Genomic DNA, 27,383 nt, shown 5'->3' with positions numbered 1-27,383 from the left:
ACTTGGTCCTGCTAGTAAAGATAGGGGGCTGGACTTGACCTTTCAAGGTCCCTTCCAGTTCTAGGAAATAATAATTAATGGAGATATACCTATTTTTTAATTATATTATCTAGTTTCTGTCCTATGCCCTGTTAATCAGTGGCTCTCAACCTCTCCAGCTGACTGTACCCCTTTCACAAGCCTGATTGATCTTGGATACACTCACATTTCACCTCACCTAAAACCTACTTGCTTACAAAAATGAGACCAAAAAAAAAAAGAAAAGACACCACCAAACACAGTGATCACTTGTAAGATCTGAGAGAAGGTTAAGAAGTGACTTAATTATGATCTGCAAATACCTACATGTGAAATAAATTTCTGATAGGAAATGGCTCTATCAGAAAAAGGCATAATGAGCTCAAATGCTTGGAAGCTAAGCTAGACAACTTCAGAACAGAAATAAGGAGAAATTTTAGTTTATTTTTTAAACAGAGCCTGTTGGAAACATTGGAACAACTTACCAAGGGATGTGATGGATTCTCCATCACTTGAAGATCTTTAAACCAAGACACTTGCATTCTAAAGATATGCTCAGACAGAAAGGCCTGAGGAGTAAGTGAGGTTCTCTGACCTGTATTAGGCAGAAGGTCACGATGGATCATTACAATGGTCCCTTCTGGCTTTAAAAAAATCTATGAGCAATTAGCAAAGTTAACAGACAATGAATACTTTCTATTTAAAATGGGAGTTCTCTCCAATTAAGTGTTTACTGGTACTAACATGACACCACAAGTGTTCCTATTAACATACAAAACAAAACTTTTCCAGATGAAATCTAACTTTTTCCCAAGTATGCCTTTCATTAGATTTCTGTAGAGGTCAGATAAGTTATTGGCACCAAGTATTTAAAAACCTAATGACAGTCAATGTATCATGTTCAAATAAAATCTACAGAGACTTCTTGCAAAATTATATAAATAAGTGTGAATGACAAAAGTTTATTAAACGTATTTTTAAAAAAATTATATCTTTCTTAAATAAGAATTTCTCAGTAAGGATTTCATTGTAAAACAGTTTTGAAGCAATTCATAAGTTACTTTATTTAATAACAGGTTGCTCAATAAAAAAAAGTCATTTACTCAGTCTTCAAACCAGCCATATTTAAACAAATGCACTGCATGTACTTATGGTATTGTCCATCACATGCTAGTTAATGTCAATGCAGCATAGCTGGATAAAAATAGCTCCATTTTGTAGCTGTAAACATTTAGATTAAGTAGCAGGCAAGATGATGCATTAATTCTTAGATCTCTCCTCCTCCCCGCAAAAGCTTGCCGTTTAGTGCACGTTTTATTCAGGACATAGTATTCCATATTTTTTTTAAAAGTCTAGAAATAAAGTTTTACAAACAATAGACTAAAACAATGCATGAGAAGATTTAGTCATGGCAATTTCACTGGAGCTTTATTGCCTCTGTTGGTAATGAGAGGGATTTGTAAGAAATTACATTGAACTTACAGAGATATGCAGATGGTGTTCTTTACTAAATATAATCTTGATCTTAAGTGTTTTATATCAGGGCACGTCTAATCTTGTACATTTTTAATGTATAAAAACAGATTACAAATTTTAAGTTTTTAACCCATTTTTTGACATTTGGCAAAATGAAACCGATCCATAAAGGGGAAATCATCATCAAATTGAGGACTGAAGCACTTATGAATTAAAGCAATCCAAGTAGGTAACTGTTTGAATTCTTTAAAAAACAAAACACACAACCCACACGCATATATAAAGGAAGAACACATGGCCACATGTCTGAGCACTTTTCAATATAAAATATTTCCTGTAAGCAGGCATTTATCCTTAGAATAACCACACTGTTAAATCAAGCTTGTTTCCAACTAGGGTCATTTGTTTCGTTGAATTCTAAGATGCCATTACAGCACGAATAACCTTAACTTTTCTGCTACATAATTATCCAAAACTTTATGTAATGTATTTTTGTTTTATAATTACACAGTAATTATAAGTGTGTAGTACCAAACTGATGACAACACTACTTTGTTGAAAAGGTCTCGCAGTCATAAGGAATATTCTTTAAAAACACCATGGCATTATGCCACTAACCAATATCAGATTTTTGTGACGGTCATATCTGTATTGGGATAAAAGCTAATTAGAGCTCATCTCAAAACACAGCATATTTGAACTAATCAATCTGAAACTGTACCAAAACCCTTAAGACAGAAAACAGCACGCATATATACCTTGTAAAGTTTTCATAATTCAAGTCCCTCATTGATATTTACACAAAATTGAAAAAGGAAATACTGAAAGCAGCAAAACAAAAATCACACACATTTTTGGCATAGCCAATTCTGGTAGCTGGCACAGAAATTTGCAACGCATTTTGTAGAACTGTACTCTTGAAATAAATGCATGAATGGACTTTACTAAAAGGGCACTGCTATGAGGGGAAGCCTACCTTTCAGTCAACTTCAAAGCACACAGGGTAAAAGTTTTAGCAGTTTAATACTTAAATTCTTCCTAAAATCTTTTTAGCATCTGCATAAAAGTGTACTGTTGTTTTAGTGCAAGTTCCACTTACAAATTTCAACAGTAATTACGACCTTAACATGGGACTGGCTGGAGTATTCAAACAAGTACCATATTCCTAATAATTACTATAATAATTTTTTTAGACATCCTACTTTAACATTTTCTAGCTTGTTTTACAGAAGTTTTTATTTCAAGAAAACAATAGCCTCTTCTTCATAAGTCAGCAACTGAAGAGTGAAAAAGCATTTTCAGGATGAAAGAAATTCAAGGGCTCCTGTAATGTTAAAAAGCACACAACAAGATAAAATCCTGCTTTGAAGTGAAATCAGTTCTAATTTAGTTATGTGCAGTGAGGCAAATAAAGTAGTAGTGATCGACAAAATAACGTAAGGGAACAAAAGCAGCCAGTGTAGTATTTTGCATCTGATCTCTGCTTGTTTGAGAAAGTTTTACTTTTAATATCTGTAATTGGCAGCCACAATGACCTGTAAAAATCCCAACAAAATAAGTAATTGAGACAATGGGCTTTGTCCACAAATGCAGTACCTATATGTTGTAAAAATGTAACTTAAATGGCCTGTGATAATCACTTCAAAACTCAGATTCACATCAGATTTGTCAACCTCTTATAAAGCAGGTTCCTTTGTTATTTCATACCGCAACCATCCAAACCCATGCCTGAATTTAAAATACTGTGTGTACAAAACATAAGACACAAATTCAGTATATTGTTCAAGTTTTAGATTTCCACAAAAATGAAAACACCTTCCTGGACAGACAGATAAGCATTTCAAACCTGTAATGAAATCTGATTAGATAATAGTCTAGAGAATATTAGATTCTGTTATACACGTAGCGTGTTTCAATGAAGCTCACTGGAGGCTGACTATAATATTAAACTGGGGTGCTATAAGTGCACAGTAGTTGTGTAGTACTTCAACTCCTTTCAAAGATGGGTGACATACAATAAAATCTTCCATATAGGCACCTAGATCTCCCAGTATCAACCTTCCTGTTTTTGTTGGTTGTTTCTACAATTGTTTTAATCAGATACTCAAAACTCACTTAGACAATACCTGTAATCTGCCATGAAAGAAGAAAAAAAAAATCGGACCCGGTACACTTAAATATATCACTCTTACAGGAAGTGCTATCAGTATAGTCTTTGCAACTAGCCCAAAGTGTATATTTAAGGAGTTTTTAAAAAAACGACTTGTGATGTTGATCTGTGTAATGCAGATGCCAGACAACAGTTGTCTCATGAAGACAGCATTGTGCTTTATGCGAAACCAGAAATCTCAAAATAATCATCATAAAGCTTCTAAGACTTATGGGAGAGTAAACAAAGGCGGTCCACAAAACTGTGATGAAATCCACTATGCTGGAATTATAACTGGCAAAGGTGGTTCAGACTAGAAGAGAAGCCCAAACCACCATTAGATGAATGAATGATATGGTCCAAGATATATCCTTAAAGGTTTGTCTCAACCCTCAACCCTTATAATGAGGATTGATCTTCAGTTCAGTCCGGCCAGCAGAAATTGACTGTGCAATTTTCCGTTGTATTTATTTGTACAGTCTATGTACATTCTAGAAGGGTCCTTTAGTGCTACACTGTCGTACTTTTTGTCCCAGCAATTTGAGGGCGTGCAAATTCCACAAAGTCATCAATGAGAACCGGCCATGCTCCTGAAAGGAAAGAACAAGCAAGAGCACATAAAGATTCAGGTAAACAAATCCCATTCCTTCCAATGTAGAGCTATTCAGTTTAGAAAAAAAACCTCTTTAAATCAAAAGAGATTCTTGACGATTTTTCTTTCTTGTTTAAAGTTTTAAATGAATAATCCTCATTTCAATCTGTTTCTTGAGATTTAATATCTGATTAAGATTTTTTTTCTCAACTGAGACCTCCCCCATGCCAAGACACAAATTAAACACACTCAATTTTTCAGGTAACATGACATAATCTTTTTTTTTTTTAAAAGCAAGAAAAGCTGGACAAAAACTCCTTTCAGAGACAATTAGGGTCACCAGACAGCAAATGTGAGAAATCGGGACAGGGAGTGGGGGGGATAACAGGAGCCTATATAAGAAAAAGACCCAAAAATCAGGACTGCCCCTATAAAATCGGGACATCTGGTCACCTTAGGGCCAATCAACATGATAATTGGCCCAAGAGGGCTGAGAGTACGACAGCACAATCTCCACAGCACTCATCTCACCTGGCTAACCTAAATGGGAACCAAAACTCGAATCTGGGTCTCCAGAATGGTAGCAAGTGTGAAGGAATTCTAATAATTGTGAATGCACGCACCAAAGAGCGCTCGAGAGCATCCAAACAATTAGGGGGGAAGGAGAGAAGTGAAGATGTTTAGGAAAAAAAAAGTAATCTCTTGGCTTTGGGGAAGTGGCAGCACAAGTATTTTTCACCTGTGCTAGTAGGCTTAGTCCTTATCAGCTACGTGGCAGAGAACTTCTTCGAACCCCAGAAAAAGTCACATACTGTTCTGCAGACACTCTGATTGCCAGTCACTAGACAGATATGCTACCCCAGCGGCACACTCCAAAATGTACTATCCACAGAAACATACACACACACAGAGAAACTGATAAAACAAAATGTAAATATTACCTTCCTCATCATAATTAGACATATCATCTGCTATCATTGTACTGAAGTCTAAAAGAAGGTTCCAGGTATCCTTAGGTATTGATCTTTTATGATGTTCCTATTTGGGTAAAAAATCTGAGTTTAAAAACCATGAACAAAATTAATTTTAAAGTCTGAATACTCAGTATTAAATCCCTGAATATATGAAAGTCACCCTCAACTAAATTCTTACTGTATTTGCCAAAAACTGCAACATCCATGCATCACAAAAGAATGCTCTGTCAAAATAAGTTATGTGATCTCTGCAAAGACTTAAATACACATGGATACATCTTCCAAACTCAAAAAAACCACAAACCTATTGCAGCCCAATTTATATTATAGAATAAGGTTTAAACTTACCAATAAAAATTTGTTCCACAAGTCTAGGAATTTAAATCTTCCATTAAGTACTAAATTCCAGTAGGCTATAGCCATTTCTAAATCTGCAATATTAAAAATATGTTACTCTTTTAGATATATTTGAAATATACATTTTCTCCACAGGTATTTTCACCAAGCCTGATTGGACTATAAACTAAACTAATGAAGGTGAAATACAGTTCACTCTCAAGGCAAGAATGCTCTTAGGTTCTTTCCAAATTTTCTTTAAAAGGATAATGAAAACTGAGGAAACTGGTGGGTTTGTTTCAGATGAACTAAGCCTCAGATTTAGGTCTGACCCCTGGGGCACACAAGATCTGAAAATGTATTTCAATTATCTGGGTTAAGAATTACTCTGCCCAAAGCATATAACAGATTTTTCAACTTTTTACCGTAACTTAGCAGCTCAGTGCCGACTTTGCTCTACACAAAGTGATGCCAGTGACTTCAATAAGAATTCCACATCATTTGCTGGATTAGGCTCCTTTAATCATATTTACTCAAATACAATTCCCATAACCTAGTGTGCTACAATTTTATTTTTAGAGCAACTTTGTTACATGCTTTAGAGTTGCAAAATGGTCTTGTCAAATTTTCAAATAGCTGAACAGATTTCCTTTAGGACACGCATCCCGGGAAAGACCATGTACATTAGGTGGTTGTCTTTATGATGGCCAAAGTGGATTTCCTGCCCATTTTAAGTTAATTTTTCAGATAACTTTCAATCTCTCTCTATTTTGAGTGGGCCTGTATTCCTCAAAGGTAGGAACAAATCAGGACTACTGACGTATGTGCATGTACCCCAAACAACTTAAGTTTACACAATCAATTAAGAGAGAATGAACTCTTCAAATGAACATTCAAAAACCTCAACACCACCAAGAATGAATCACTGTCAGCCTAACTGGATCCACCTGCAAAGTGTCTGCATCCAGAAAGTCTTACATCTTCTGGAGTGTACCAATTTGTTTTGCCCATAACCAATCCACACTTCAAGAAGCAAAAAAGCATAGGCACCCTGTTAGATTACTCTTTCAGACAAACCAATGCATTTTTTAAAGTAATATTAAAAGACTTCTAGATTAAATATGTTTATCTGCCAATATGAGTACCTATGCTGGTCACACCCGAAAATTCTTACGGACTTATTCCCAGTGCCAAAAGTCTCTCCGTATTTTCCAATAACTTTTAACAGTGTTCCTCTAACAAGTCTAATAGAGCAATCCACCTCATCAGCCCCTCCAGACAAATACAGAGTGAAATCGTGGTCCCGCTGAAGTCAATGGGAGTTTTTCCAGTGACTTCATTTGGGTCACGATTTCCCTCAAAAGATTTAAATTCAGGGCTTCCGGAGGCAGATAAAAGTTTTGATCTTATGCGTTTTGTGGATGGGCATGATATGCCATTATATTTGAAAATACCAAGGATGCACTAAAACTTAAGAAAACTTCATTAGGCTCTTAGTGGTCAGAAATTTGAGTCTGTCCCCACTTACTGGAGGATGTTTCATATATAAAATTGATGCTCCACTTTGCCTACTTTGCAGGATGGTTTGAGGCATAATTAAACATAATAAAGTGCAATAAATTAAGACCAATAAATGGTATGAGTGGAATTAGAATTCAGAAACGCCTTAATCCTGGCACTGCTATCAATCTAGTTAACCGTGTGTTTTGGATTTTTCAAAGAGGGCAGCAATGATGCCCACCACTGGCTGATTTTTACAAATCTGTACCAGCTTGGTGGTAGGATCTGAAATGATGTGTAAGTACAGGAACTCCTTACGAATTTAAGTTGTTTAGGAGGCATGTAGGCAGATTAAACATTTCCAGAAGTGTATTATACATGCCAACCTAGAAGCTGATAATGTTAATGAAAATAACCTTTAGTAGCTACATAATTTTGCAATCTAATAACCCAAATCTATTCATAAGTACCAGTATTTTATTGGACAATACAGTAAAACAAATTGAAAATTTCTACAGGAAGCCATTTAAGTTGGAAATTCCAAAAAGAAACTGTTCAAAGAAGGGGAGTCCTTATTTAAGAAACCCCCCAGGCTCCTTGTCCCATTCCACTGTGCCCTCTCCCAGCTCGTCTCCTCTGCATTTGAATCAGACAGCTTCCTCCCCCACACTGCCTATCCCAACTGGAGGGCATGTCTCAACAAGAGCACAGGAGTCTCCCTGCTCTCAGTTCAGGTACTTGGACCAGCCCAGCCCACAGCAGCTCAGGGCTGCAATTACAGCAGAAGGCCTGCTCAGCTCAGCTCTTGGCTGGCGCATGCCCAGTGTGGATGGATTCTTTGGGGAATTAAGTTACAGAAATATAGGAAGTCTCTACTGAGCAGATAGAAACTGAGTTTTCAAAAGCTTATAACTAAGGCTACGTTTTAGTCACAGGTATTTTTAGTAAAAGTCATGGACAGGTCACGGGCAGTAAACAAAAATTCGCAGCCCGTGATCTATCCATGACTTTTACTAAAAATACCTGTGACTAAATATTGAGGGGGGAACCCCCACTGCTGCTAGATGGTGCGGGGGCTGGCAGGCTCCCTACCTGGCTCCATGCAGCTCTCTGGAAACAGCAACACGTCCCTCAGCTCCTAGGCAAAGGGATGTCCATGGGGGCTCTACGTGCTGCCCCTGCCCCGAGCACCGGCTCTGCAGCTCCCATTGGCTGAGAACTGCAGCCAATGGGAGCTGCAGGGGCAGCACCTGCAGGTGAAGACAGTGTACAGAACTGCCTGGCCACGCCTTCGCCTAGGAGCCGAGGGACATCGCCACTTTCAGGAAGTCCCCCAAAGCAGTGCCTGGAGCCCTCACCCCCTCCTGTGCCCCAACCCCTTGCCCCACCCCTGAGCTCCATCCCACACACAAACTCCTGCTGCTGCTGGGGGAGGGCCAGGGGCACAGTGGCCCAAGATTGCCCCAGCAACAGCCGGTGCAGCTGGCCCACAGCCTGCCCATGCTGCTCAGGCAGGCCCAGGGCCAGTGGGACCAGCTGCTCCAGAAGTCACGGAGGTCCCGGAAAGTCACAGAATCTGTGACAGACTCATAGCCTTACTTATAACAGTCAAATTTGGGCAGATTTTCACTGGAATGGCCAGATTCATACTCCTGACATAAAGGACAACAACCCCTGCCAAATGTTGAGTCCCTGCTCCAAAGCACAGTGGCACTAAAGCCTTTCAAAGAAAAACATCACCAAATTTTAAACAAGGGGAAAACAATGTGTTTTTTCCCTTGCCCTGTTCTCAGAAACAACTGCATTGTTTTGGGCTGAAATTTTCCAAAAAAAAATTCAGTCTGAGCCACACACTTAGCATAAAACATTTTAGCCAACAGCTAAAGTTTGGCAACGTTATAAGCAACTTATAGTATCTTATATATGGGAAATGAATAGTAAGCACTGCCACCAGCCCTGCCTATAGTAAGAGGATGAAAATGGACAATAAAGAGTTTTAGATTTTACTGTCATGAGCATTTAAAATGGCTGCAATACTCACATATTTTGAAGCCACAAACAAATATTGCAAGTCAGTCCAAATAAGCGCAAATAATCAAACCTTTATGCCACACTCCCATGTATTTTGTTTATGCCTCTAATTTAATCAAAAGCTTTTAGATTATATATTTGTGGCATAAACTGAATACATGAGGAAAGAATTTTACTGACACTCATTTGGAGTGGCTTGCACGATGCACATCACACAGCACCTCAGAAAAATTGTTGGAAATAAATTAGATGCAATCCACAGCTAATCACCTAGGTTCTATGACAAACAGTGAGCTCAGGCAGCAGTTTAATCAAAACACTTCACAACCTATTTTAAGTTTCCTAAAGGGATTCCACTAGATATGTTTTTACCTTTAAGGAAGGTAAATTTGGAGGGCCAAACACACTGAAAGTGTCATTGAAAGACACAGAACCTATTAGAAAGCAAGCTTTTAGACAAAATTTCTGTAGCAGCAATCAGTAACAGTTGATGGGTTTCTTTCTATTCCTCCATATTATACACATTCATAGATTTTGTTTTAAGATACTAAACTCCAATTTTTCTCCCAATGCATAAAATCAAAGCAAAGAGATTCAAACTCCATCCAGACATGTCCGCCATACCCTGATTAGAAAACTAAAAATATGCGTCTGTTCATGTATCATTTCACCGCTAGTAAACAGTTACCATGAAATCTTTTCAATGAGAGGGTGATAACTCCCGACAAAGGGAGTGGGGAAAAGGGAAAACATGCGGAGACTGCATTTTAATCAAATGGCATCCCCCCCATATCCTGATCTTCAGAGCTATTTATTACGTACTTAGAGAACTACTGTAATACAAATAAATAAATAATTACTACAGGTAAAACATACAAATCTAAAAGTTATAATTGTCTATATCTTCTTTTTATATCATCCTTAGAGGCTGGCCCCCCGGAAGAAGCAATAAGAAGGCTGAAGGAAAATGAAAAAGGATTAATTTTCTTGCTTAATCATTTTCACTGAGGTCTCAAAAACAAATTATCTATCGTTCCCGGGATGTTTAATTGATTGTTCTGTATATGCTCAGTCCTGTATGGAAATAAGCCAGCAAGAAAATAAACTAATAGGCTTCTCCTTGTGAGAGAAATGTGGACAGAGGAAATCAGAGGTGTGGTCTAAGCACAGAACTGGAAGTCAGGAACTCCTATGATATACCCCCAGCTCTGACATGTGTGTTCTGAAGCTTTGAGGAAAAATCACTTGACTTTCATGGCTCTATTTCAAAAGTAATTATATAAAGGTGATAGCTACCTCACAAGGATGTTACAGAGTATTAACCAGTTAACATTTGCAAAACTATCTGAAAACTGAAAATACTATATAAATACTAAACATCACCATGGTAATCAGAAGTTATTGTTATGGTTCAGGCTGCAAAACTATTTCCATATTATCTCTCTCTCAAACACAAACTCTTCTGTAAAATTCACTGTTAAGGTTGAAACTTTCCATGTTCAACCCCAATTCTGCAAGTGACTCCACAGGGAAGTGGACTCAGCCTATACATCTATACAGCAGTGTTATTTACATCAACAGGTCTCTGTGTAGTGAAAACCACTTATTCCACTCTAACTTAAAATACCCAGCCAGGCCTACTGGGAGTATAGGAGAAGTTTGAAGACTGGCACAGTGTCCTCGTGGAGAACAGACATTGCTAATTTTTTAACAAAGACTGGTCCATGTGCAAATTGCAGATTTATCATATACAGTAGAACATAAACATAGTTTCACCATGCACAAATGTGAAGTACTGTGCACATTTGTTGGTTCAAGAAACTTCCACTGGGGAAATTAATAAAAGTTTGCAAGCCGCAAATAAAATAGCTGCAGATCTTTCACTGCCCTAATTCCCCTCATAAATGAAAAAAATTAATGTCCATTGTTTAACATTAAAGAGTTCAAATTACAGAAAATCAGGAAATATGAGTTGCTTTTGGAACCTTAATTGCACTGTACATATGGCCTATTTCTATTCCTGACTTTCTGATTAAATGAGTAGCTACACTGTAATAGTATAAAATGCATATAATAAAACATACAAGATGTGCATTGTAGCCAAGTTAATACTACTGTTAGAATCTAGCTTTTGCATTCCCTTATTTTAATGATTCTGCATTAACAGTTATTTCATTTACCGTAATTATTAGTAACAAACTACACCTTTTTCCCTCCCTCCAATGACTTTTTCCTAGTGAGTAGTTCTTCCACTTCACTTGGACAATCGATGTTATGACTTTCAAGAGGGAAGCACTGAAATAAAATTATAGAAACTGTGCATGTGTGTGCGCGCGCGCGCCCTGGATTGTGCTTAAGACCTTCACTGTAGATGCAATGAGAAGAAAATCTAATCATGCTCGTTATGTGGAAATTACTTGGCAATACCTCAATTGTAGTTTGCAAAGAGATTTACATGTATTTTTGGTGGTATGAGAGACTTTGTGCAAGTCTCTACCTATACACAAACTCACATTTATAGTTGAAATTTAGGCTATTTGCTCATGGTTGCAAATTCTAAAAGTTTTAATTATATTTTTAGTATTAAATCATAACATGTTAACTTTAATGGGAATTTTGCACATACTATACTCTGAAGAGAAGAATGCACCTTCATGAGTTAAATTGAAACACTCAGTTCATAAGGCCACAGGAAATCTCTATGAATTTGAAAATCAGGCACTGACCTTCACATAGTTCTGACATCTATCTTTTTACCACAGTGAAGCATGTTTTTATCCCACAGCTAGTCTAACTGGATCACAGTAATAGTTTCAATTACTACAGTAAGTATTAGAGACAGTTTCTAGTAACTATATCACAAGTGTTTACAATTAAGAATACATACCTAAACCCTTCTGTCCAGGATTCTTTGCAAAACTGAAAGTAAACTGATAAAAATCCTTAAATTTTCCTGGCTCTTTTAATTCTTGTTCCATTTTAGGAATCTGGGCCTTTAGTTTTTCTATGCTGTCACATCTGTATTTTAAAAAGAAAGTTTTTCTGTGTATTATTCATTTTGTCAAAATAACACGCTAAATTTATTTTTAAAACCTTATCTACTACGGACAATCCTTAGTTGCTTTAATACAGAAGGATTATGCAAACTAATTTCAGCAAGTCCGTAACAAGTCTGTTTATGTAACAATTTCAGCTGCTTTTTAAAAAAATGTTTCTTCGCATTGGCATTTGAAGAAGCCAGTTGATAATCAGATATATGTAATCTAGAATAACTAAAAGTTTGTCAGAATGTTCTTAGAAAACAAAAACTAGGGCTCTGGTGCCGGGCAAAGAAATTACACTCTTAGATAAATGGCCCCAAACATTTTGGCCTTTGGGCCAAATTCTTCTTTTACTTGCTCGTTTTGTTGTAGCCAATGGGACTAGTTGCATGTTTAAAGAAAGCAGCATTTTGCCTTTTATTTGGGTTCGCTTATAACATTTGCAAAATTTATAGAAGATGTGTTTCTATATTAATAGAAGGCAGATACCAGACAAATTTTGAGAAGACATAATTCAGTTCTGAATTGCTAGAAGTGGACATTTTTTTTTTTAGTTCTGGCTTTCTCCAGTATGTTACACTGCTAAGTTTCTTTTACCTGCTGCATACTTACCCTAATTCTGTCATCCCATCCATAAATTCCAGCTTTGAGAACTCACACTGTGTTGCAGCTCTGAATTTCCATGCAATGATCAGTACGCTAATACTGGCTGGGTCAAGTGCTAGGTCATCACAAAATTGCTGTATACCATCTATGCCAATTTTATTTTCATCTTGAGGATCTTTGGAATACAATAAAGATTAAAAACAAACATTAAATCTTCCATGATTTTGAAGTAGTAAGTTCCTTCACACATGAACACACAAACACATACATGCACAAAATCACCTCTGGAATAAGCCACATTAAAAGGAGATATTTAACCAGTTTTTTAAAATATACACTTCAGATTCCATTTGTAAGAAAACGTTAAGGTTCATGGTTGTTATTGGAATGAAAGCTCTGTACAGTGAAATCCTCTCTGTATCCAATGAACAGATACTGTATAGATAATGTTCTGCATTTTCATTTTTTATTGATTTTCACTGATAAATTACCAGGTTTTTTTATTAAAGGAGTTCAGTTTTTACTGATTTACACCCATTTATTAATCCACTCAGCCTTTTTTCAGGTACTTATTTTTGTTAAACACAAAAGCTTTACACGATTGCTGTGTCCATCAACTCTGAGACTGAAGCAGTTCCAGTGTAAAATATAGAACGCACACATGGTGGGGGTTGGAAAAAAATCAAGCAAGGTTAATTTCACACCCTGACTGGCTCACAAGGACATGCTTTCCCACAAATTTGCCCAATTCGATCTCTCCCCTGCATGGTCCTGCTCTTGACTCAGAGATTGAGCCCCCACTGTCACTTGGTTCCATGATATACAGTGCAGCTACTTCTTTTCATATGCCAGTCTTGTCCAAACCAGTTCTTGCTCTTGTTTTACAGCCTCCACTATTATTTTCTGTCATGATGCTTTCACCTCTTCCAGTTCCCAGTTTGCCTCATGTAACTATGTTGCCAGGGCTTGATGTCTTCTCTCAGAGGCTATGGCTACACTTGAAACTTCAAAGAGCTGCCACGTGTGGTTGCAGTGCCAGCGCTGGGTGTACACTGAGGCTTTACAGCGCTGTATCTTGCAGCGCTCAGGGGGGTGTTTTTTTCGCACCCCTGAGCGAGAAAGTTGCAGCGCTGTAAAGTGCCAGTGTATCCAAGGCCTGAGTCTCTCAAATCAGCTCCCACCAGCCCATCGAGTCCTCGCTCCTCATCCTTGCCGCTACACCCCACATCCGGATAATGGTCATATTATGGTCAACAGATCCAAGCACTCCTCTTTTTCGTAATAGGGCCGGCAGATTAGGCCAGTCTCTACCTACAATTATGATCCAGGAGAGGTATCTTACAATGCTGACACTCAGCTTGCTCCTCCAATCTTGTAGTTCTATTTCTACCTCTGCAGTCGGGTAGACCCATGTCTTCCAGGTACACGTGAAACTTTCACTGGCAAATGCTGATCTATTCTATGAGGAGACTACTCCCCACTCTGTCTGCACCCAGACTTCATCAATCCTTTCATTTCCTGTCCAGCCACTTCAGCAGTTACCTGGTAGGCTGAAGTGTGCCCCCACTGAGGGAACGTTTCAAGTCACTTTCCATGACTGGGCAATCCTTCTATATATCAGCCAGTTGGCCACACCAGAAAGAGAAAAATGGATTCTTCTGAGTACCACTACCTCCTCCAGTTTCATAAGTACAGAATTGTCTACGAATTTCTCTCTCCATGCATCTCCCCTGCCATCCCAGAGTCAGGGTTCTCTCACATTGCTCCCCTCAGAACGGTCCCTTTGACCTACACCTTCGTTCAGGTGGTTCAGCATTATCACCTTCCACATAGGTCTCTGGACTCATGATGGCCTCATTGGCAGAAGTTGGACAAAACTTCTGGAGTCAACTATGGGCCCCCACAGACAAGATCCTTAGGAACTCTTCTAGAAGTATGTATCAGAGGGTAGCCGTGTTAGTCTGGATCTGTAAAAGCAGCAAAGAATCCTGTGGCACCTTATAGACTAACAGACGTTTTGGAGCATGAGCTTTCGTGGGTGAATACCCACTTCCTCACATGCATGTAATGGAAATATCCAGGGGCAGGTATATATATGTGTGCTAGCAAGCAATCCTCCCTGATTGAACTGACCTCGTTATCTCTAGCTTGCTTGCTAGCACACATATACATACCTGCCCCTGGATATTTCCACTACATGCATCTGAGGAAGTGGGTATTCACCCACGAAAGCTCATGCTCCAAAACGTCTGTTAGTCTATAAGGTGCCACAGGATTCTTTGCTGCTTTTCTAGAAGTATATGGTCCATCACTTTGTCTAATGAGTTTGTGTCAGGCTGCAACCATTGTGTTGCCAGATCTCATAAATGTGCTGCCACTCTAGGATGCACCCTCAGGGGAAAGGCTCTGTCCTAAACTGGTGCTGATACACTTCTGCGCACAGACCCAGTTTATCCAGAATATCTTTTACAATTTTGTCTGACTGTGCCTGCTGTCAGACAAAGCTTAGTAGGCCGCCTCAGTTTCTCATCAGAAGAATAGGGCTACCGAAGACAGGCTACTTACTGTGGTCACTACCCTCTCAAGTGTGTGCAAAAATCCCTCCGGCTCAACATCTGGGCCCAACTTTGCCAGGCCTGGTACCAGTCTGGCAGAATTCTCTTCTCCAAAAACCACTCAAACCAGGTCCCTGGGGTCCACTTTTCTAGGCATTGCAGGAAATGTTCTTGCTGAGCCTGTCCAGCCTCTTGCTGTTGTTGCTGCCCTTGTAGTAGGTATAATAAAAGAGCATGCATCTGCTCCTATTGGGCCGCCAGCATGTGGACGATGTACTCCATCGTCCCAACAGAAGAAAAGAGACTCTTAATCTGTCCCTCTACACCTTGTCTTAAAAGAAGGTATTTCCCTCTTTTTTCAGAGAATGGGGTTCTAAATCCTCGTTCAGGTATCATGTGTAAACATGTGTCCCCAACTCTCGCACACCGCCTCGTGTCTGGACATGACATTGCAGAGAATTTTGCCTCCTGTACCCCCATCTGCTGGCCACTCCCAATTCCCCATTAGCGTATTCTGTGGCTTGACCTTCTGACCAAGTAATGTAAAAATCTAGACCCCTTCTGCGGTAGTATAAAAAAGTCCAAATAAAGATTCAAACAAGACCTCAAATTAATAGCCCTTCCACACCCTCAGGCTTCACTGTAGTTTCCTGGTTGTATCCAGCCTGTTAAGCCCTTATCCATGGCTTCTGTCTGAGATACCCGTCTCCTGCGTTCCCTGTAAGCTGCGTACTTGGGAAGCCACCCAGGAGAGATTCAATTGCTGCCCAGTTGATTAGCAGAGCACGCACAGCCGGCAGCATGTGTTCAGGTGCTCCTCCCACCACATTGCTCCATCCTGCAGCTGCTCCCGGGACCCTCCTGCTGGCTGTGCAGAGCAGGGGGAGGTGGGTGCTGATGTTAGGTGTCCCCCTCCCCCCGCCTCTTAACCCCATGTCCGCAGAGCAGGGGAGGGGACACAGCCTGGTTCAGGACTCGGAGCTGTTGCCGTGAACAGTGAGTGACTAACTGCCTTTCTTAAAGAAACAGTGAATTGTTTCTGAGATTTCCCCAGCAGTGAGTTCATACAGTCTGTCTCTCTCTCACATACTCTCCCCCCACTCCCTCCTGCTGCCCATGTACCCCATCTCTGCAGAATGGGGAAGGGAAGACAACAGGGCTCAGGACAGAGCAGGAGAGCTTTCAGTGAGTGTCTTAAAGAGATAGCGCACGGCATGTCTCAGAAGCTTCTCCAGCAGCCAGCACACACACCCATGTCTGTGTCTGTGTCACACTCACCTCCCAACACATTTGTATTATTGTTGTTGTTGTTACTTCTTGGTACTTCCTGCAGTGCACACATATTCTCTGAAATTTTATTCTTTCAAAGTGTGTTATTTTAGTGTTTTGACTGGTCTAAGCATAATTTTTTATATCTCTTACACTTAAATTTAATTCTTTGGTTAGTGAGTTCTAAAATGCCTAATCTGTCCTGGCTGATGTAATTATTCCCATGGTAACTTTTTAAAAATATATATTATATCTAGATTTTTTGTTTCTAGTGGTGGCACACATCTGCACACAACGTAGTGCACATAAAAAAATTTATTCCACACATGGATGGAAAAAAATTGCGGGAACTTTGCCTGTCTCCTCTACAGTCTCTCCACAACCAAGCTCCCTCAGTTTACTTATACAACTTAGCTCAACTTCCTCTATCAAGAAGGCAATTAGTTCCCCTCCATGTTAATGCAGACAAGCTCTAACTCTAGGAAAATGAAGGTAGTTCACTCCTCAATGTACACTCAAGTTCTTGGCTACGATTGCCAATGTGGGTGCCACTTCCAATGATGGATTTTGAGACAACCAAATTGGCTCCCCCATGAAACTACTAAATTTGACATCAATCAGCTATAATTTTGGCCATTAGCCACTTGAGCTGAATTGGATATAGTAACCTAGAAGGCAAAGACTTTGTTGCCTCATTAACAAACCCAAATCATCAAGCCATGTGTCCTCTTCCCCACCCGACATTTTATAAAAAGTCAGTAGCTGGACTAGAAAAGAGGTCTTCACATTTCAAAATGAGGTAATAACCCTTTACTAATGTAAGCCAGCAAAGACTTCAGGATAATTGTATGTGTATTACACAATGTTTATGCAAACAGCACACATCTTAAAACTAATAGAAAATGTAAAGATGACTATGCAAATCTATTTTTTTAAACTAAAACATGAAGAATTTTTTTTAACTAGAATCTAATCTATCGCTGCAAACCCCCTCCGCCTTACTTTGTTCATTATTCAACCAAACATTCAACTGATGACATTTTCAGTTAGGCCACAGTGGGTGTTACCAACTCTTTCCTGCCCTGTCTGTATTGGTCTTATAAAACTACAGGGTTGCTTCTGAAGTGACTCCCCGTCCTCACTCCACCTTTTTGACTGAGTGACCAACCTATATGCCATTTTATTTTGTCAAGGATTAAGTCTGGAGTGATATGTTACCCACAAAAGAACCAATCTAAAGACGCATGGCTATCAAGGGGTCAAGTGGGTAACACTACATGAAGCTCCAAGTTTAAGCCCCAATCTTGCAAAAAACTTACACACATGCTTAAGTCAATAGTTCATGAAGTTAAGCATGTGTCTTTGCAGTACTGTGGCCTTATATATATGGTATCTCTGCTTTTTTCTAGACTGGTCTTGTATTATTAGTTACATATAAAAGTTAGTGTGTATAGGTCAGTTTAAATTTAAGTAGAGTAGCCCAGTTATAAGGATACGATGCACATGTAATCTATAAATTAGCAGCTGCAAATAAAATAATCTAAAAAGTGTAATTGTTAGAACTCACTGCACTCACCTTTGTATCTGTTATATAGCTGTTCTAACTTCTTTCTGTCCAATGCTCCTTTAACGCTCTCTCGTATATAAAGTTCAGGATTTTGGAAAAAATTGTCTGTTGCAACATCTAACTTCCAGTCATTTTGAGATAGACAACTCACTGCAGTCTTTTCACTAGATTGAGTGAAGATCATAAACTGACGAACTTTATCTTTCTGTGACGATTTCAACTTGTTCTAGGAAAGTTAGAAAAGACAATACTGAGACGAAAACTGATTACTGGAAAAAATATAAAGTACCTCCAAATTCCAGTACAATCTTCACAATATATTAAACTTCTCTCCTGAACAAAAATTAAACAGTCAGACCACAAAACTTATGCTCTTTATGCTTAATACATACCTTGTTTTTCTTACAGTTGATTATATCAAAAGATGCTTTTTTAAAAAGTTACACGTGGACATATTTTTTAGGCATACTATAAGACAAACAACTGAATAGGTATAAACAGATATATTTCTATAAAACATTATTGCTGATTTCCTATGACTGCACACAAACAACATTGTGTGCAGCATAATGTTTTCTTGAAGAAGTCAGCAGTGTCTTCAGTATTCTCAACCCCGTCTGGCTGCACAATGCAAGGGTACCTTCAAATACAGATCTTCCATATAATGGCAAAACTATCAACTAAATCATCATACAAATCCCCTAGCCAAACCATCCAGAAAATGTTAAAATGGACAATATCTCAATAGGCAATAAGTTATAGTGATGAGGTACAACACATGCACATACAGTTCCTATTAAAAAGGCTGATCCTTTAAAACCTATCTTGCCTAGAAAATACTGAGTTCTCAGCTTACAGTAAAAGCAATTTTTAATGTTATGTGTGACAAAGAAAAGTAACTGAAATGCATAAAATTTAAGTTTGCTGTAATTTGGAAAACTCTCATTCCTCATGCAAAACAAAAAAAATCCACCAGATGTTGACAGAGTAGTTTGCATCTTCAATTCAGATAATACTAGCATTTAAAAATAGTGAAAGCTGAAAATTGAAAAATGAAACATCTTCAAACATTTATATAGTGGCTTTTTGTTTTCAAAGTCCTTAACAATTATATAATCCCCACAATGGTTCTATGAAGTAGGTATTGTCTCTATTTTATAGAAGCAGAAAGACTCAAAAAGGTGAAGCAACTTGCCTAAAGCAATACAGTGACAAAATTTACTCAGTAAAAAAAGCAGTAGTGAGTCTTAGGGTATTGTCTTAACTCCGGCCAGATAGGCAGGCAGCGATTGATCCAGTGGAGATTCATTTATCACATCTAGACTAGACACGATAAATTGATCCTTGAGCGCTCTCTCATCGACTCCTGTACTCCAGCTCAGCAAGAGGCACAGACAGAGTTGACGGAGGAGCAGCAGTCGTCAACTCACCATGGTGAAGACACCATGGTAAGTTGATCTAAGTACTTCGACTTCAGCTACGTTATTCATGCAGCTGAAGTTGCTTAACTTAGATCGATCCTCTCCCCCCCCCCACCCCCCCAGTGTAGACCAGGCCTCAGAACCCAGGTCAAACTGGAGCTCATGGGGCTTGGGCTAAGGTGCTAAAAATAGCAGTACAGACATTTGGACATGGGTTGGACCCGGAATGTCTACACTTCTATTTTTAGCCCTGCAAGCTCAAGTCTGTTGACACAGGCTCTGAGACTTGCTGCTGTATGAGTATGTGGGGGGAAGGGTTGTAATTTTGGGGGGGAGAGTTGCACTGTGTAAACATATCAGGGTCACAGTGAGAATTAAGGAGTTATCATGCTTAAACCAACAGACTCTCTCTCCACTTAAATCCAAAATTAAACCAACTTCTTGAGTCCAGTAACTTATTAGGCAACATGTGTTTCTGTATTCAATGATTCTGCTTTTGAGTGGGGGAGAGGACGAAAGAGTGCTTAGTATTTCAGATCAGACATTTTTACCTGAAGTACATTATAAAAATATTACCGCAGTTGTTACTGACGAAAATGGGGTCTCTTCCAGCCATTTAAATGAACCTGAATCCAATTTAAAAAACAAGTCAACGTTTTCAAAGCAGAAAGCTTTCTAATCAACATGCTGAAGCCTACTAATAAAAAGTGCAGTTCTAATTTAGGAAACAAAACTCAGTTATAAAGCCCAAATTTTCATACTCCCAAACTTACAATTTTTCATCTTGTATCCTATCTAGGTTTTTATATCATGCCCATCATAGCATTATCTGATTGCCAAACTCCTTTTCAGAACCACAGGGAGATTGGGGGGGGGGGGGGGGGGAGACAAAGATCTGAAACAGACATACACTATTCTTAGACAAAGAATGAACATTTTAAAAGGAGTGGGAACAGAAACCCAATTCCATGGTATGTTGTGTGTCCAATTACATAATTAGGAAGTACAACCAGAGCTTCAGATTCCAAATTATTCTAACTCAAAAGTCAGATACACTCGCAAAAGTAGTTAACATAAGTTTGCAGCCTAGGTATTACACATTCTATTGAGTACAACAATGCACACATAAGCAAAATTTAAATATGATCTACAGTGGAGACCATTCATGCTATTACAGAAGAAAGACAATCAGCATTTCTATTTAAAACCCCTATTTGAAGGAATGAATTGCTCTCTGAAAATTTTTACAGTTAAGAACTTGGCACATAGAGAATATGTTGCTTCATTCTCTCTCAGCTTTATATAAAGTTTTGCCTTAAACAAGTTTCCCATATTTTGCTCCTTTTCCCACAATGTATGTTAAAAATTAAATTTTCAGGAACAGTTGCAGACAGACAGAGAGATCAATCCATTTGAATAGGTACTGCCCAGATAATGGTAGAGTAAGTGCCCAATGTTTCAAACTGGTGAGTATCTCCTGTGAGATGCTGAGCACGCTCAACTACTGAAATTAGGACTTGTAGAAGCTCAGCACATCACAGGAGGCATTCAGTGCCTTCCAGGATTGGGCTCAAAGTTTCACCCATGTACATCGAGCACAATGTGGAAGGATTACTTGTAGAGGTAAATATGCTTTTTTTTATATCAGTTTTTAAGAAAGGAAGTACAAAATTTGTAAAAGGGTGAATAAAAATATTTTTTTTAATTAAAAAAATCAGATTTTTTGATAAAATGCTTTTTGAGGAAAAAACCTGCCTAAAGATAGTTTTAATTAAGAAACATTATAGCTCAAAGATATCTCATCATGGAATAGGGATTATAAATTCTAATTCTATAGTATGAGACAATATATTCATGTAATGTTTAAGAAAAGTTTTGTAAATGAGTTGCAATAGTTCACGGATTAGGGACCCAATCTTATGGTGTTCCAGGGGCTTCTGTATAGATTATTTAGGTTAATCTTTCTATCTACCCAATGGAACTCAATGCTCAGTCTAGAAAATACCATCAGAGATGCTTAGTTTTGCAGTTCTCAGACTGTGATTTGGGTCTCCAGAGATAATGGGCTTGTTAACAGCAACAATGTTTTTAAATAAAATAGAGAGGTGAGAAATAACAGACTTGAACCCTATTGTCCCTCTGCAAGTTTTTGTACACAGAGTCAATCCCTTACCTCTCTCTAAAAGTGCAAAGATTCAAAAGTTCAATGAATAGAAGATTGTTGGTGGTGGAATAGATCTGGACAAGGAGAAGTCTGGAGATAAATGTGAGAAGGGAGGGACAGCCTGTAGAAACGAAAGTGAAACTGTTTGAGCAGCACAGTCCACAAGCCTTGAGGTATTTCTGAGTGTAGCCTTCATTGATTTGAGATCTACCATACCATTTCTCACTAAAAGGGAAAACCAATAATGGCAGCAGGCCGTAAATGAGACCCAGTTTGGGAATAAGAACCATTCAAGGAATGTTTGTTTGCTGATGATGTTTTAAAGAAAGTCCCACCAGTGAACTGGTGGAAGTCACTTAAGCACTTGGATTCAGAGACTGCTGAAGTGATGTCACTTTTAACAGCAGTAGCTTCTTCTGCAAGTGTAGAAAGAATATTTTCTTCCTTTGATTAATTCATTCCAATTGAGAAATCGTTTGGGACCTGAAAAAGCAAGAAAGCTTGGTTTTCTTTTCCAGATAATGAACAAACAGGAAAGTGAAGGTGAAGACGACTGAGTTAACTGCAGAAGCCAGTATTTAAAGTTTCTCATGTTGACCAGGCTGACACAGTCGATTTAATTTTTTGTTGGTTTTTTTTTAATTATTTCATTTAACTATTTTAGTTTAAAACAATTTTATCAAAAACAAACCTGATTTTAAAAAACTTAAATGTTTAACTACATTCAAAAATTCATATACTTGTTTTGTTAAAATATTATATGTTTGCAGTTGGAGAAAAAAATCCAGAATACATAAAGTTGTTGTTTTAGTTAAATAAAACAATTTAAATGTCCGTCTGGTGATGTTCTCCTACTAATACAGCACTGCAAGAAAATCCTCCAAATACTAATGATTAACCTGTTGAATTGGAGATAGTTCACCTCCCAATGACTTCATAAATATCTGCTTCAATTTACTTTTGGTAAATGAAATGACCAATCATTCATTTTCTGATATAGCTATAAAACTAATCTGAAAAAAATTCAAAATAAATCACTTTAAAAATGTATAGTGTGTACCTTCTAAAAATAAAGCCTACATCTATCTCTGAATTGTGAATAATATGTATTAAGGTTATAACAACCAACAAGAATGCACTTTTATGTAGAAATCTATGATTAAATTGAGTCTTCCTGACTAATTTTTAAATCAAATCCACCCTTTTGTAATATTACATATATAATATGCTGTGGAAAGTACTGAAAAAAATCCTAGAAACCAAGATGGCAACCCCAATTCTGTGCATTCTTCCCTCCCCATTAGTAATACAAGGAAGGTTATAGGTATTCGCCCGTATCAATCAAGGCTGCAATCCTGCAAATAATTCTACACACTCAGGCCAATGTTCCCATATGAAGTCAGTTATAAGACTGGGCAATCAGATGGTAAACTCTTCAGGACTGGAGTCTTTACTCACTATGTAAAGTACCTTGCACACTTATGATAATTTTAACATTTGTATTTGTAAGTCAAATATTTTTAAATACAAAAATCACAGGGAGGATACTTTATATGCTCTGTACCAGGGCTGGCTTTAGGCCGATTCGCCCGATTCCCCAGAATTGGACCCCGTGCCAGCGCCTAAGAGGGCCCCGCGCCGGCGCCTTTTTAATTTTTACTCACTCGGCGATGCTGCAGGTCTTCAGCAGTGGGTCCTTGAGTGCCACCAAGGACCTGGAGCAAGTGAAGGACCCGCTGCCGAAGTGCTGTCAAAGACAAGGAGTGTCGCCAGGTGAGTACAATTCAGGGCCCGCACTTGCTAAAGCTGGCCCTGCTCTCTACCATGCAATCCCTACAAGGTTCGATGGAAGATCCCAAGAGTAATGATATAAAAAGCAAAGGGAGGTCAGGGGAAAGCTTAGCAAGGGCTTCAACGGGAATGCAGTGAATTACAGAAAAAGGTAAAAAAAAAAACCACAGCAATTTACTAGGTAAAAAAATTGTAGCTTAAATTGGTTTTACTGTATAGTTTTAATATATGCCTATGTGTGTTTCATTCATTCAGAATTTTCCTATATCAAAGGATGACCTAAATGTTAGTAACAATTCAGTGCCTTTTAAATAAAACTAGAACAGATTAATTTTTAACAGATTAATAAAAGCTGTGTTACAATTAATTTCTAATCCATTTTCTCTCTTACAGAATATTTCATTATTAGAATTATTTAACATCCATTTTTTCTGATTATGTCACCACGGAGCTTATTTCTGGTGGCATATCTGTGATTCCTTCTATCACCTCAAAGGCCCTGTACATTGGAGGAGCCTTTCCCCAAAAGCTCCCATACTCTGTTAACATTGATTGGGCAGCTCTCCTAAAGCCTGCTGGTGTGGGACTGCAAGAGATAAGATTATTGCCACGTTTTTAATATCTTGTTACAGCTCATATTTGGCTGCACTAAAAATAAGCCACATCTCAAGTGGCAACAGGCTCCAAAGCATATTGCACTTTTTAAAAATATTTAGAGAAGCTGAGTTTCAAGGACTTATTTTAAAATGCTCAACAGAGAGGCTACCGCACCCTATAGCCTTTCCTGTATTTAACTAGAGACAGATACAATACTTGCTACCCCAGTTCAGGTTAGCTAACATGCCTCTTCCTCAACTTGAAGGGAACATACTAGTAACATGAAGTCAGTTAAACAAAAGTCTGTCTGCTATCATTGTTGGAATAAAAAAAAGACAGTGAAAAGTGAGATAAATGAATAGACTGAATGTTCTAATACATTCTATCAGCCTCTGAATAAAGAGAAAAATACAAACTCAGGTCTTTGGAAACCATTCCCTTTGATCACAAATTTATGTGATGAGCACAATATAAGAACCTAGATAGATGTTTATGCATAACACTGAAAATTCTGAAACAAATCTCTTGTCTGTGTACAACAGGGGTGTCAAAACAGCCCACAAGTTCCATGTGGCGCCGAGAACCCTGTTCTTTAGCCTGCAGCTTCCTCTGACATGAAAGACAATCTAGCCTAGAGGGAGCCACTAAGCAGGAAACTCATGCCTGACCACACAGATGCCTGTGAAAACTGCCACTGCTTGGGAGGAGCAGGAGGACACAAGTAACACCACAAAGCCTGGCACAGAGAAGTTCTTTTCTAGCCTTGCCTTCCTCTTCTCTATCTCTCCCAGCCCCTTAGCACTGGGCTCAGGGACATGACATCTTCTCCACTTCACTCCCTAGTACCTCCTGCCTCCAAAGAACAGGATGAAGATGATAATTTCCTAAAAGAGGGTACGAAAAGAGAGAAATTCCCCCAGAGGAAAGGGGGAAGAATGAAAAAAGTCTAATTTATGAATTCTAAGTGAACACATTTTCTTTAAACACAGTATTTAACTTCACTAATGAGACACATTATGAAACTGCACGAGATTGCAAAATTTACTTATTTTTTATGACAATGAATTTTTGCTCCTGCTCCCAACAAAAAAATGAGTTTGACACCCCTGGTCTAGTTGGACAGTGTTTGACACTGGCCAACACTATACTGCTTCAGAGAAAGATATAAAAGCTCTATAATACATTTAATTGGGCAATATTTTCTAATTATTTCTCTTCTCTGGCCCCTTGACAGAGTCATCAGCCTCACCAATCCTTATATAACATAAAGCTGCTAAGATCAATTTGCCCATTCTGACCATGTCACTGCTCTCTCTTTGAATCCCTCCAAGCGCTCTCTAATTTCAACCATATCAAATTCAAACTTCTTGTCCTAACCTTCAAAGCCATTCAAGACTGTGGCCATATTTGGAAGTCAAAACCTAGTGAGGATAATAGGAAGGCACACAAATTCTGGCAAGTTAAGCATAAAAGTATAACAATGCAAGCCAAGAAAGAAGTTGAGAAGTAACATGCTAAAGACACAAAAGATAACAGTAAGCATTTTTTAAAGTACTTAGTAAGCAGGAAGCTTGCCAAACAGTCAGTGGGGCCACTAGACAACATAGGTGCTAAGGAAGCACTCAAGAAAAACAAGGACATTGCAAAGAAGCTAAATGATTTTTTTGTATTGGTCTTTGCTGCAGAGGATGTGGGGAAGATACCCACATCAGACCTATTCTTTTAGGGCAACAAATCTGAAGTACATACATGAACAGGTCAGAAGAAGAGGTTTTAGAACTGATAAATTAAACTGTAATAAGTCACCAAGATCAGATGGTATTAACACAAGAGTTCTGAAGGAACTCAAATACGAAACTGAAGAACTATCTGTACTATAACATAACCTATCAATCACTGAAACAAGTCTCTGTACCAGATGACCGGAAAGTAATGCCAATTTTTAAAAAGGGCTCCAAAAGTGAGCCTAATAATTACAAGCCAGTGAGCCTAACTTCAGTACTAGGCAAATTTGTAGAAACTATAGTAAAAAACAGAATTATCAGACACGGATGTACAAAACTGTCGGGGGAAGAGTCAACACTGCTTTTGTGAAGGGAAGTCATGCCTCACCAATCTATTAACATTCTTTGAGAGTTTTAACACTCATGTGGATAAGGGTAATTCAGTCAAGACAGCATACTTGGATTTGCCAAAAGCCTTTGATAAGATCCCTTACCCAAGACTTTTAAGGAAACTAAATAGTCATAGGAGAACAAGGTAGGTGCTCTAATGGATCAGTAACCAGTTAAAATATAAGAACCAAAGGGTAAAAATAAACAGTCAGTTTTCATAATGGAGAGAGTTAAGCAGCAGGGGCCCCAAGGATCTGTATGGGACCTGTGCTGTTCAATTTTCATTAATGATCTGGAAAAGTGAGTGAACAGTAAAGTGGCAAAGTTTGCAGGTGATACAAAACTATTCAAGATAGTTATGTCCAAAGCTGACAGTGAAGAGTTACACGGGGATATCTTAAAACTGGGTGACCAGGCAACAAAATGGCTGTGAAATTCAACACTGATAAGTGCAAAAGAATGCACATTACAAAAAAATAATCCCAACTACAATTGTAATTAGCCATTACCATTCAAGAAAGATCTTGGAATCATCATGGATAGTTCTCTGCAAATTTCAGCTTAATGTGCAGCAGCAGTCAAAAAGGCTGGCAATAATATTTGCGAACTCATGGATGATAGGAAAGATCCCGAAAGACTGGAGAAGGGCTAACATAGTGCCCCATCTTTTAAAAGTGGAAAAAGGGGGAGCCAGGGAACTACAGACCAGTCAGCCTGACCTCGATATCTGGGAAGCTACTAGAGCAAGGGTAGGCAACCTATGGCACACGTGCCAAAGGCAGCACGCAAGCTGATTTTCAGTGGCACTCACACTGCCCGGGTCCTGGCCACCGGTCCGGGGGGCTCTGCACTGTAATTTAATTTTAAATGAAGCTTCTTAATCATTTTAAAAACCTTATTTACTTTACATACAACAATAGTTTAGTTATATATTATAGACTTTTATAGACTTATAGAAAGTCACCTTCTAAAAACGTTAAAATGTATTACTGGCACACAAAACCTTAAATCAGAGTAAATAAATGAAGATTCGGCACACCACTTCTGAAAGGTTGCCAACCCCTGTACTAGAGCAATGTATAAAACATCCAATTAGCAAGTACCCAGAGGATGAAAGGGTAATTGCTAGCAGCCAGCATGGATTTACTATGGACAAATCATGCCAAACCAGCTTGATTTCCT

General features: G+C 38.5%; 1 protein-coding gene across 1 annotated transcript in view; it reads right to left on the bottom strand.

Moving 5' to 3' along the window:
* Window positions 1–1,419: 1,419 nt before the first annotated feature.
* DCUN1D1 (defective in cullin neddylation 1 domain containing 1) overlaps window positions 1,420–27,383 on the bottom strand; it is a 36,552-nt gene continuing 10,588 nt past the window's right edge. The window contains exons 2-7 of the mRNA XM_030575208.1: window positions 18,124–18,340; window positions 12,730–12,898; window positions 11,964–12,094; window positions 5,558–5,640; window positions 5,177–5,273; window positions 1,420–4,233 (exon numbers count right to left, since the gene is read on the bottom strand). Coding sequence (XP_030431068.1) covers window positions 4,154–4,233; window positions 5,177–5,273; window positions 5,558–5,640; window positions 11,964–12,094; window positions 12,730–12,898; window positions 18,124–18,340 — 777 coding nt within the window. The 3' untranslated portion in view covers window positions 1,420–4,153. The remainder of the gene's footprint in view (window positions 4,234–5,176; window positions 5,274–5,557; window positions 5,641–11,963; window positions 12,095–12,729; window positions 12,899–18,123; window positions 18,341–27,383) is intronic.

The sequence above is a fragment of the Gopherus evgoodei genome, chromosome 9, assembly GCF_007399415.2.
Source record: "Gopherus evgoodei ecotype Sinaloan lineage chromosome 9, rGopEvg1_v1.p, whole genome shotgun sequence".
Lineage (NCBI taxonomy): Eukaryota > Metazoa > Chordata > Testudines > Testudinidae > Gopherus > Gopherus evgoodei.
This window is presented reverse-complemented; position numbering and strand designations above follow the sequence as displayed.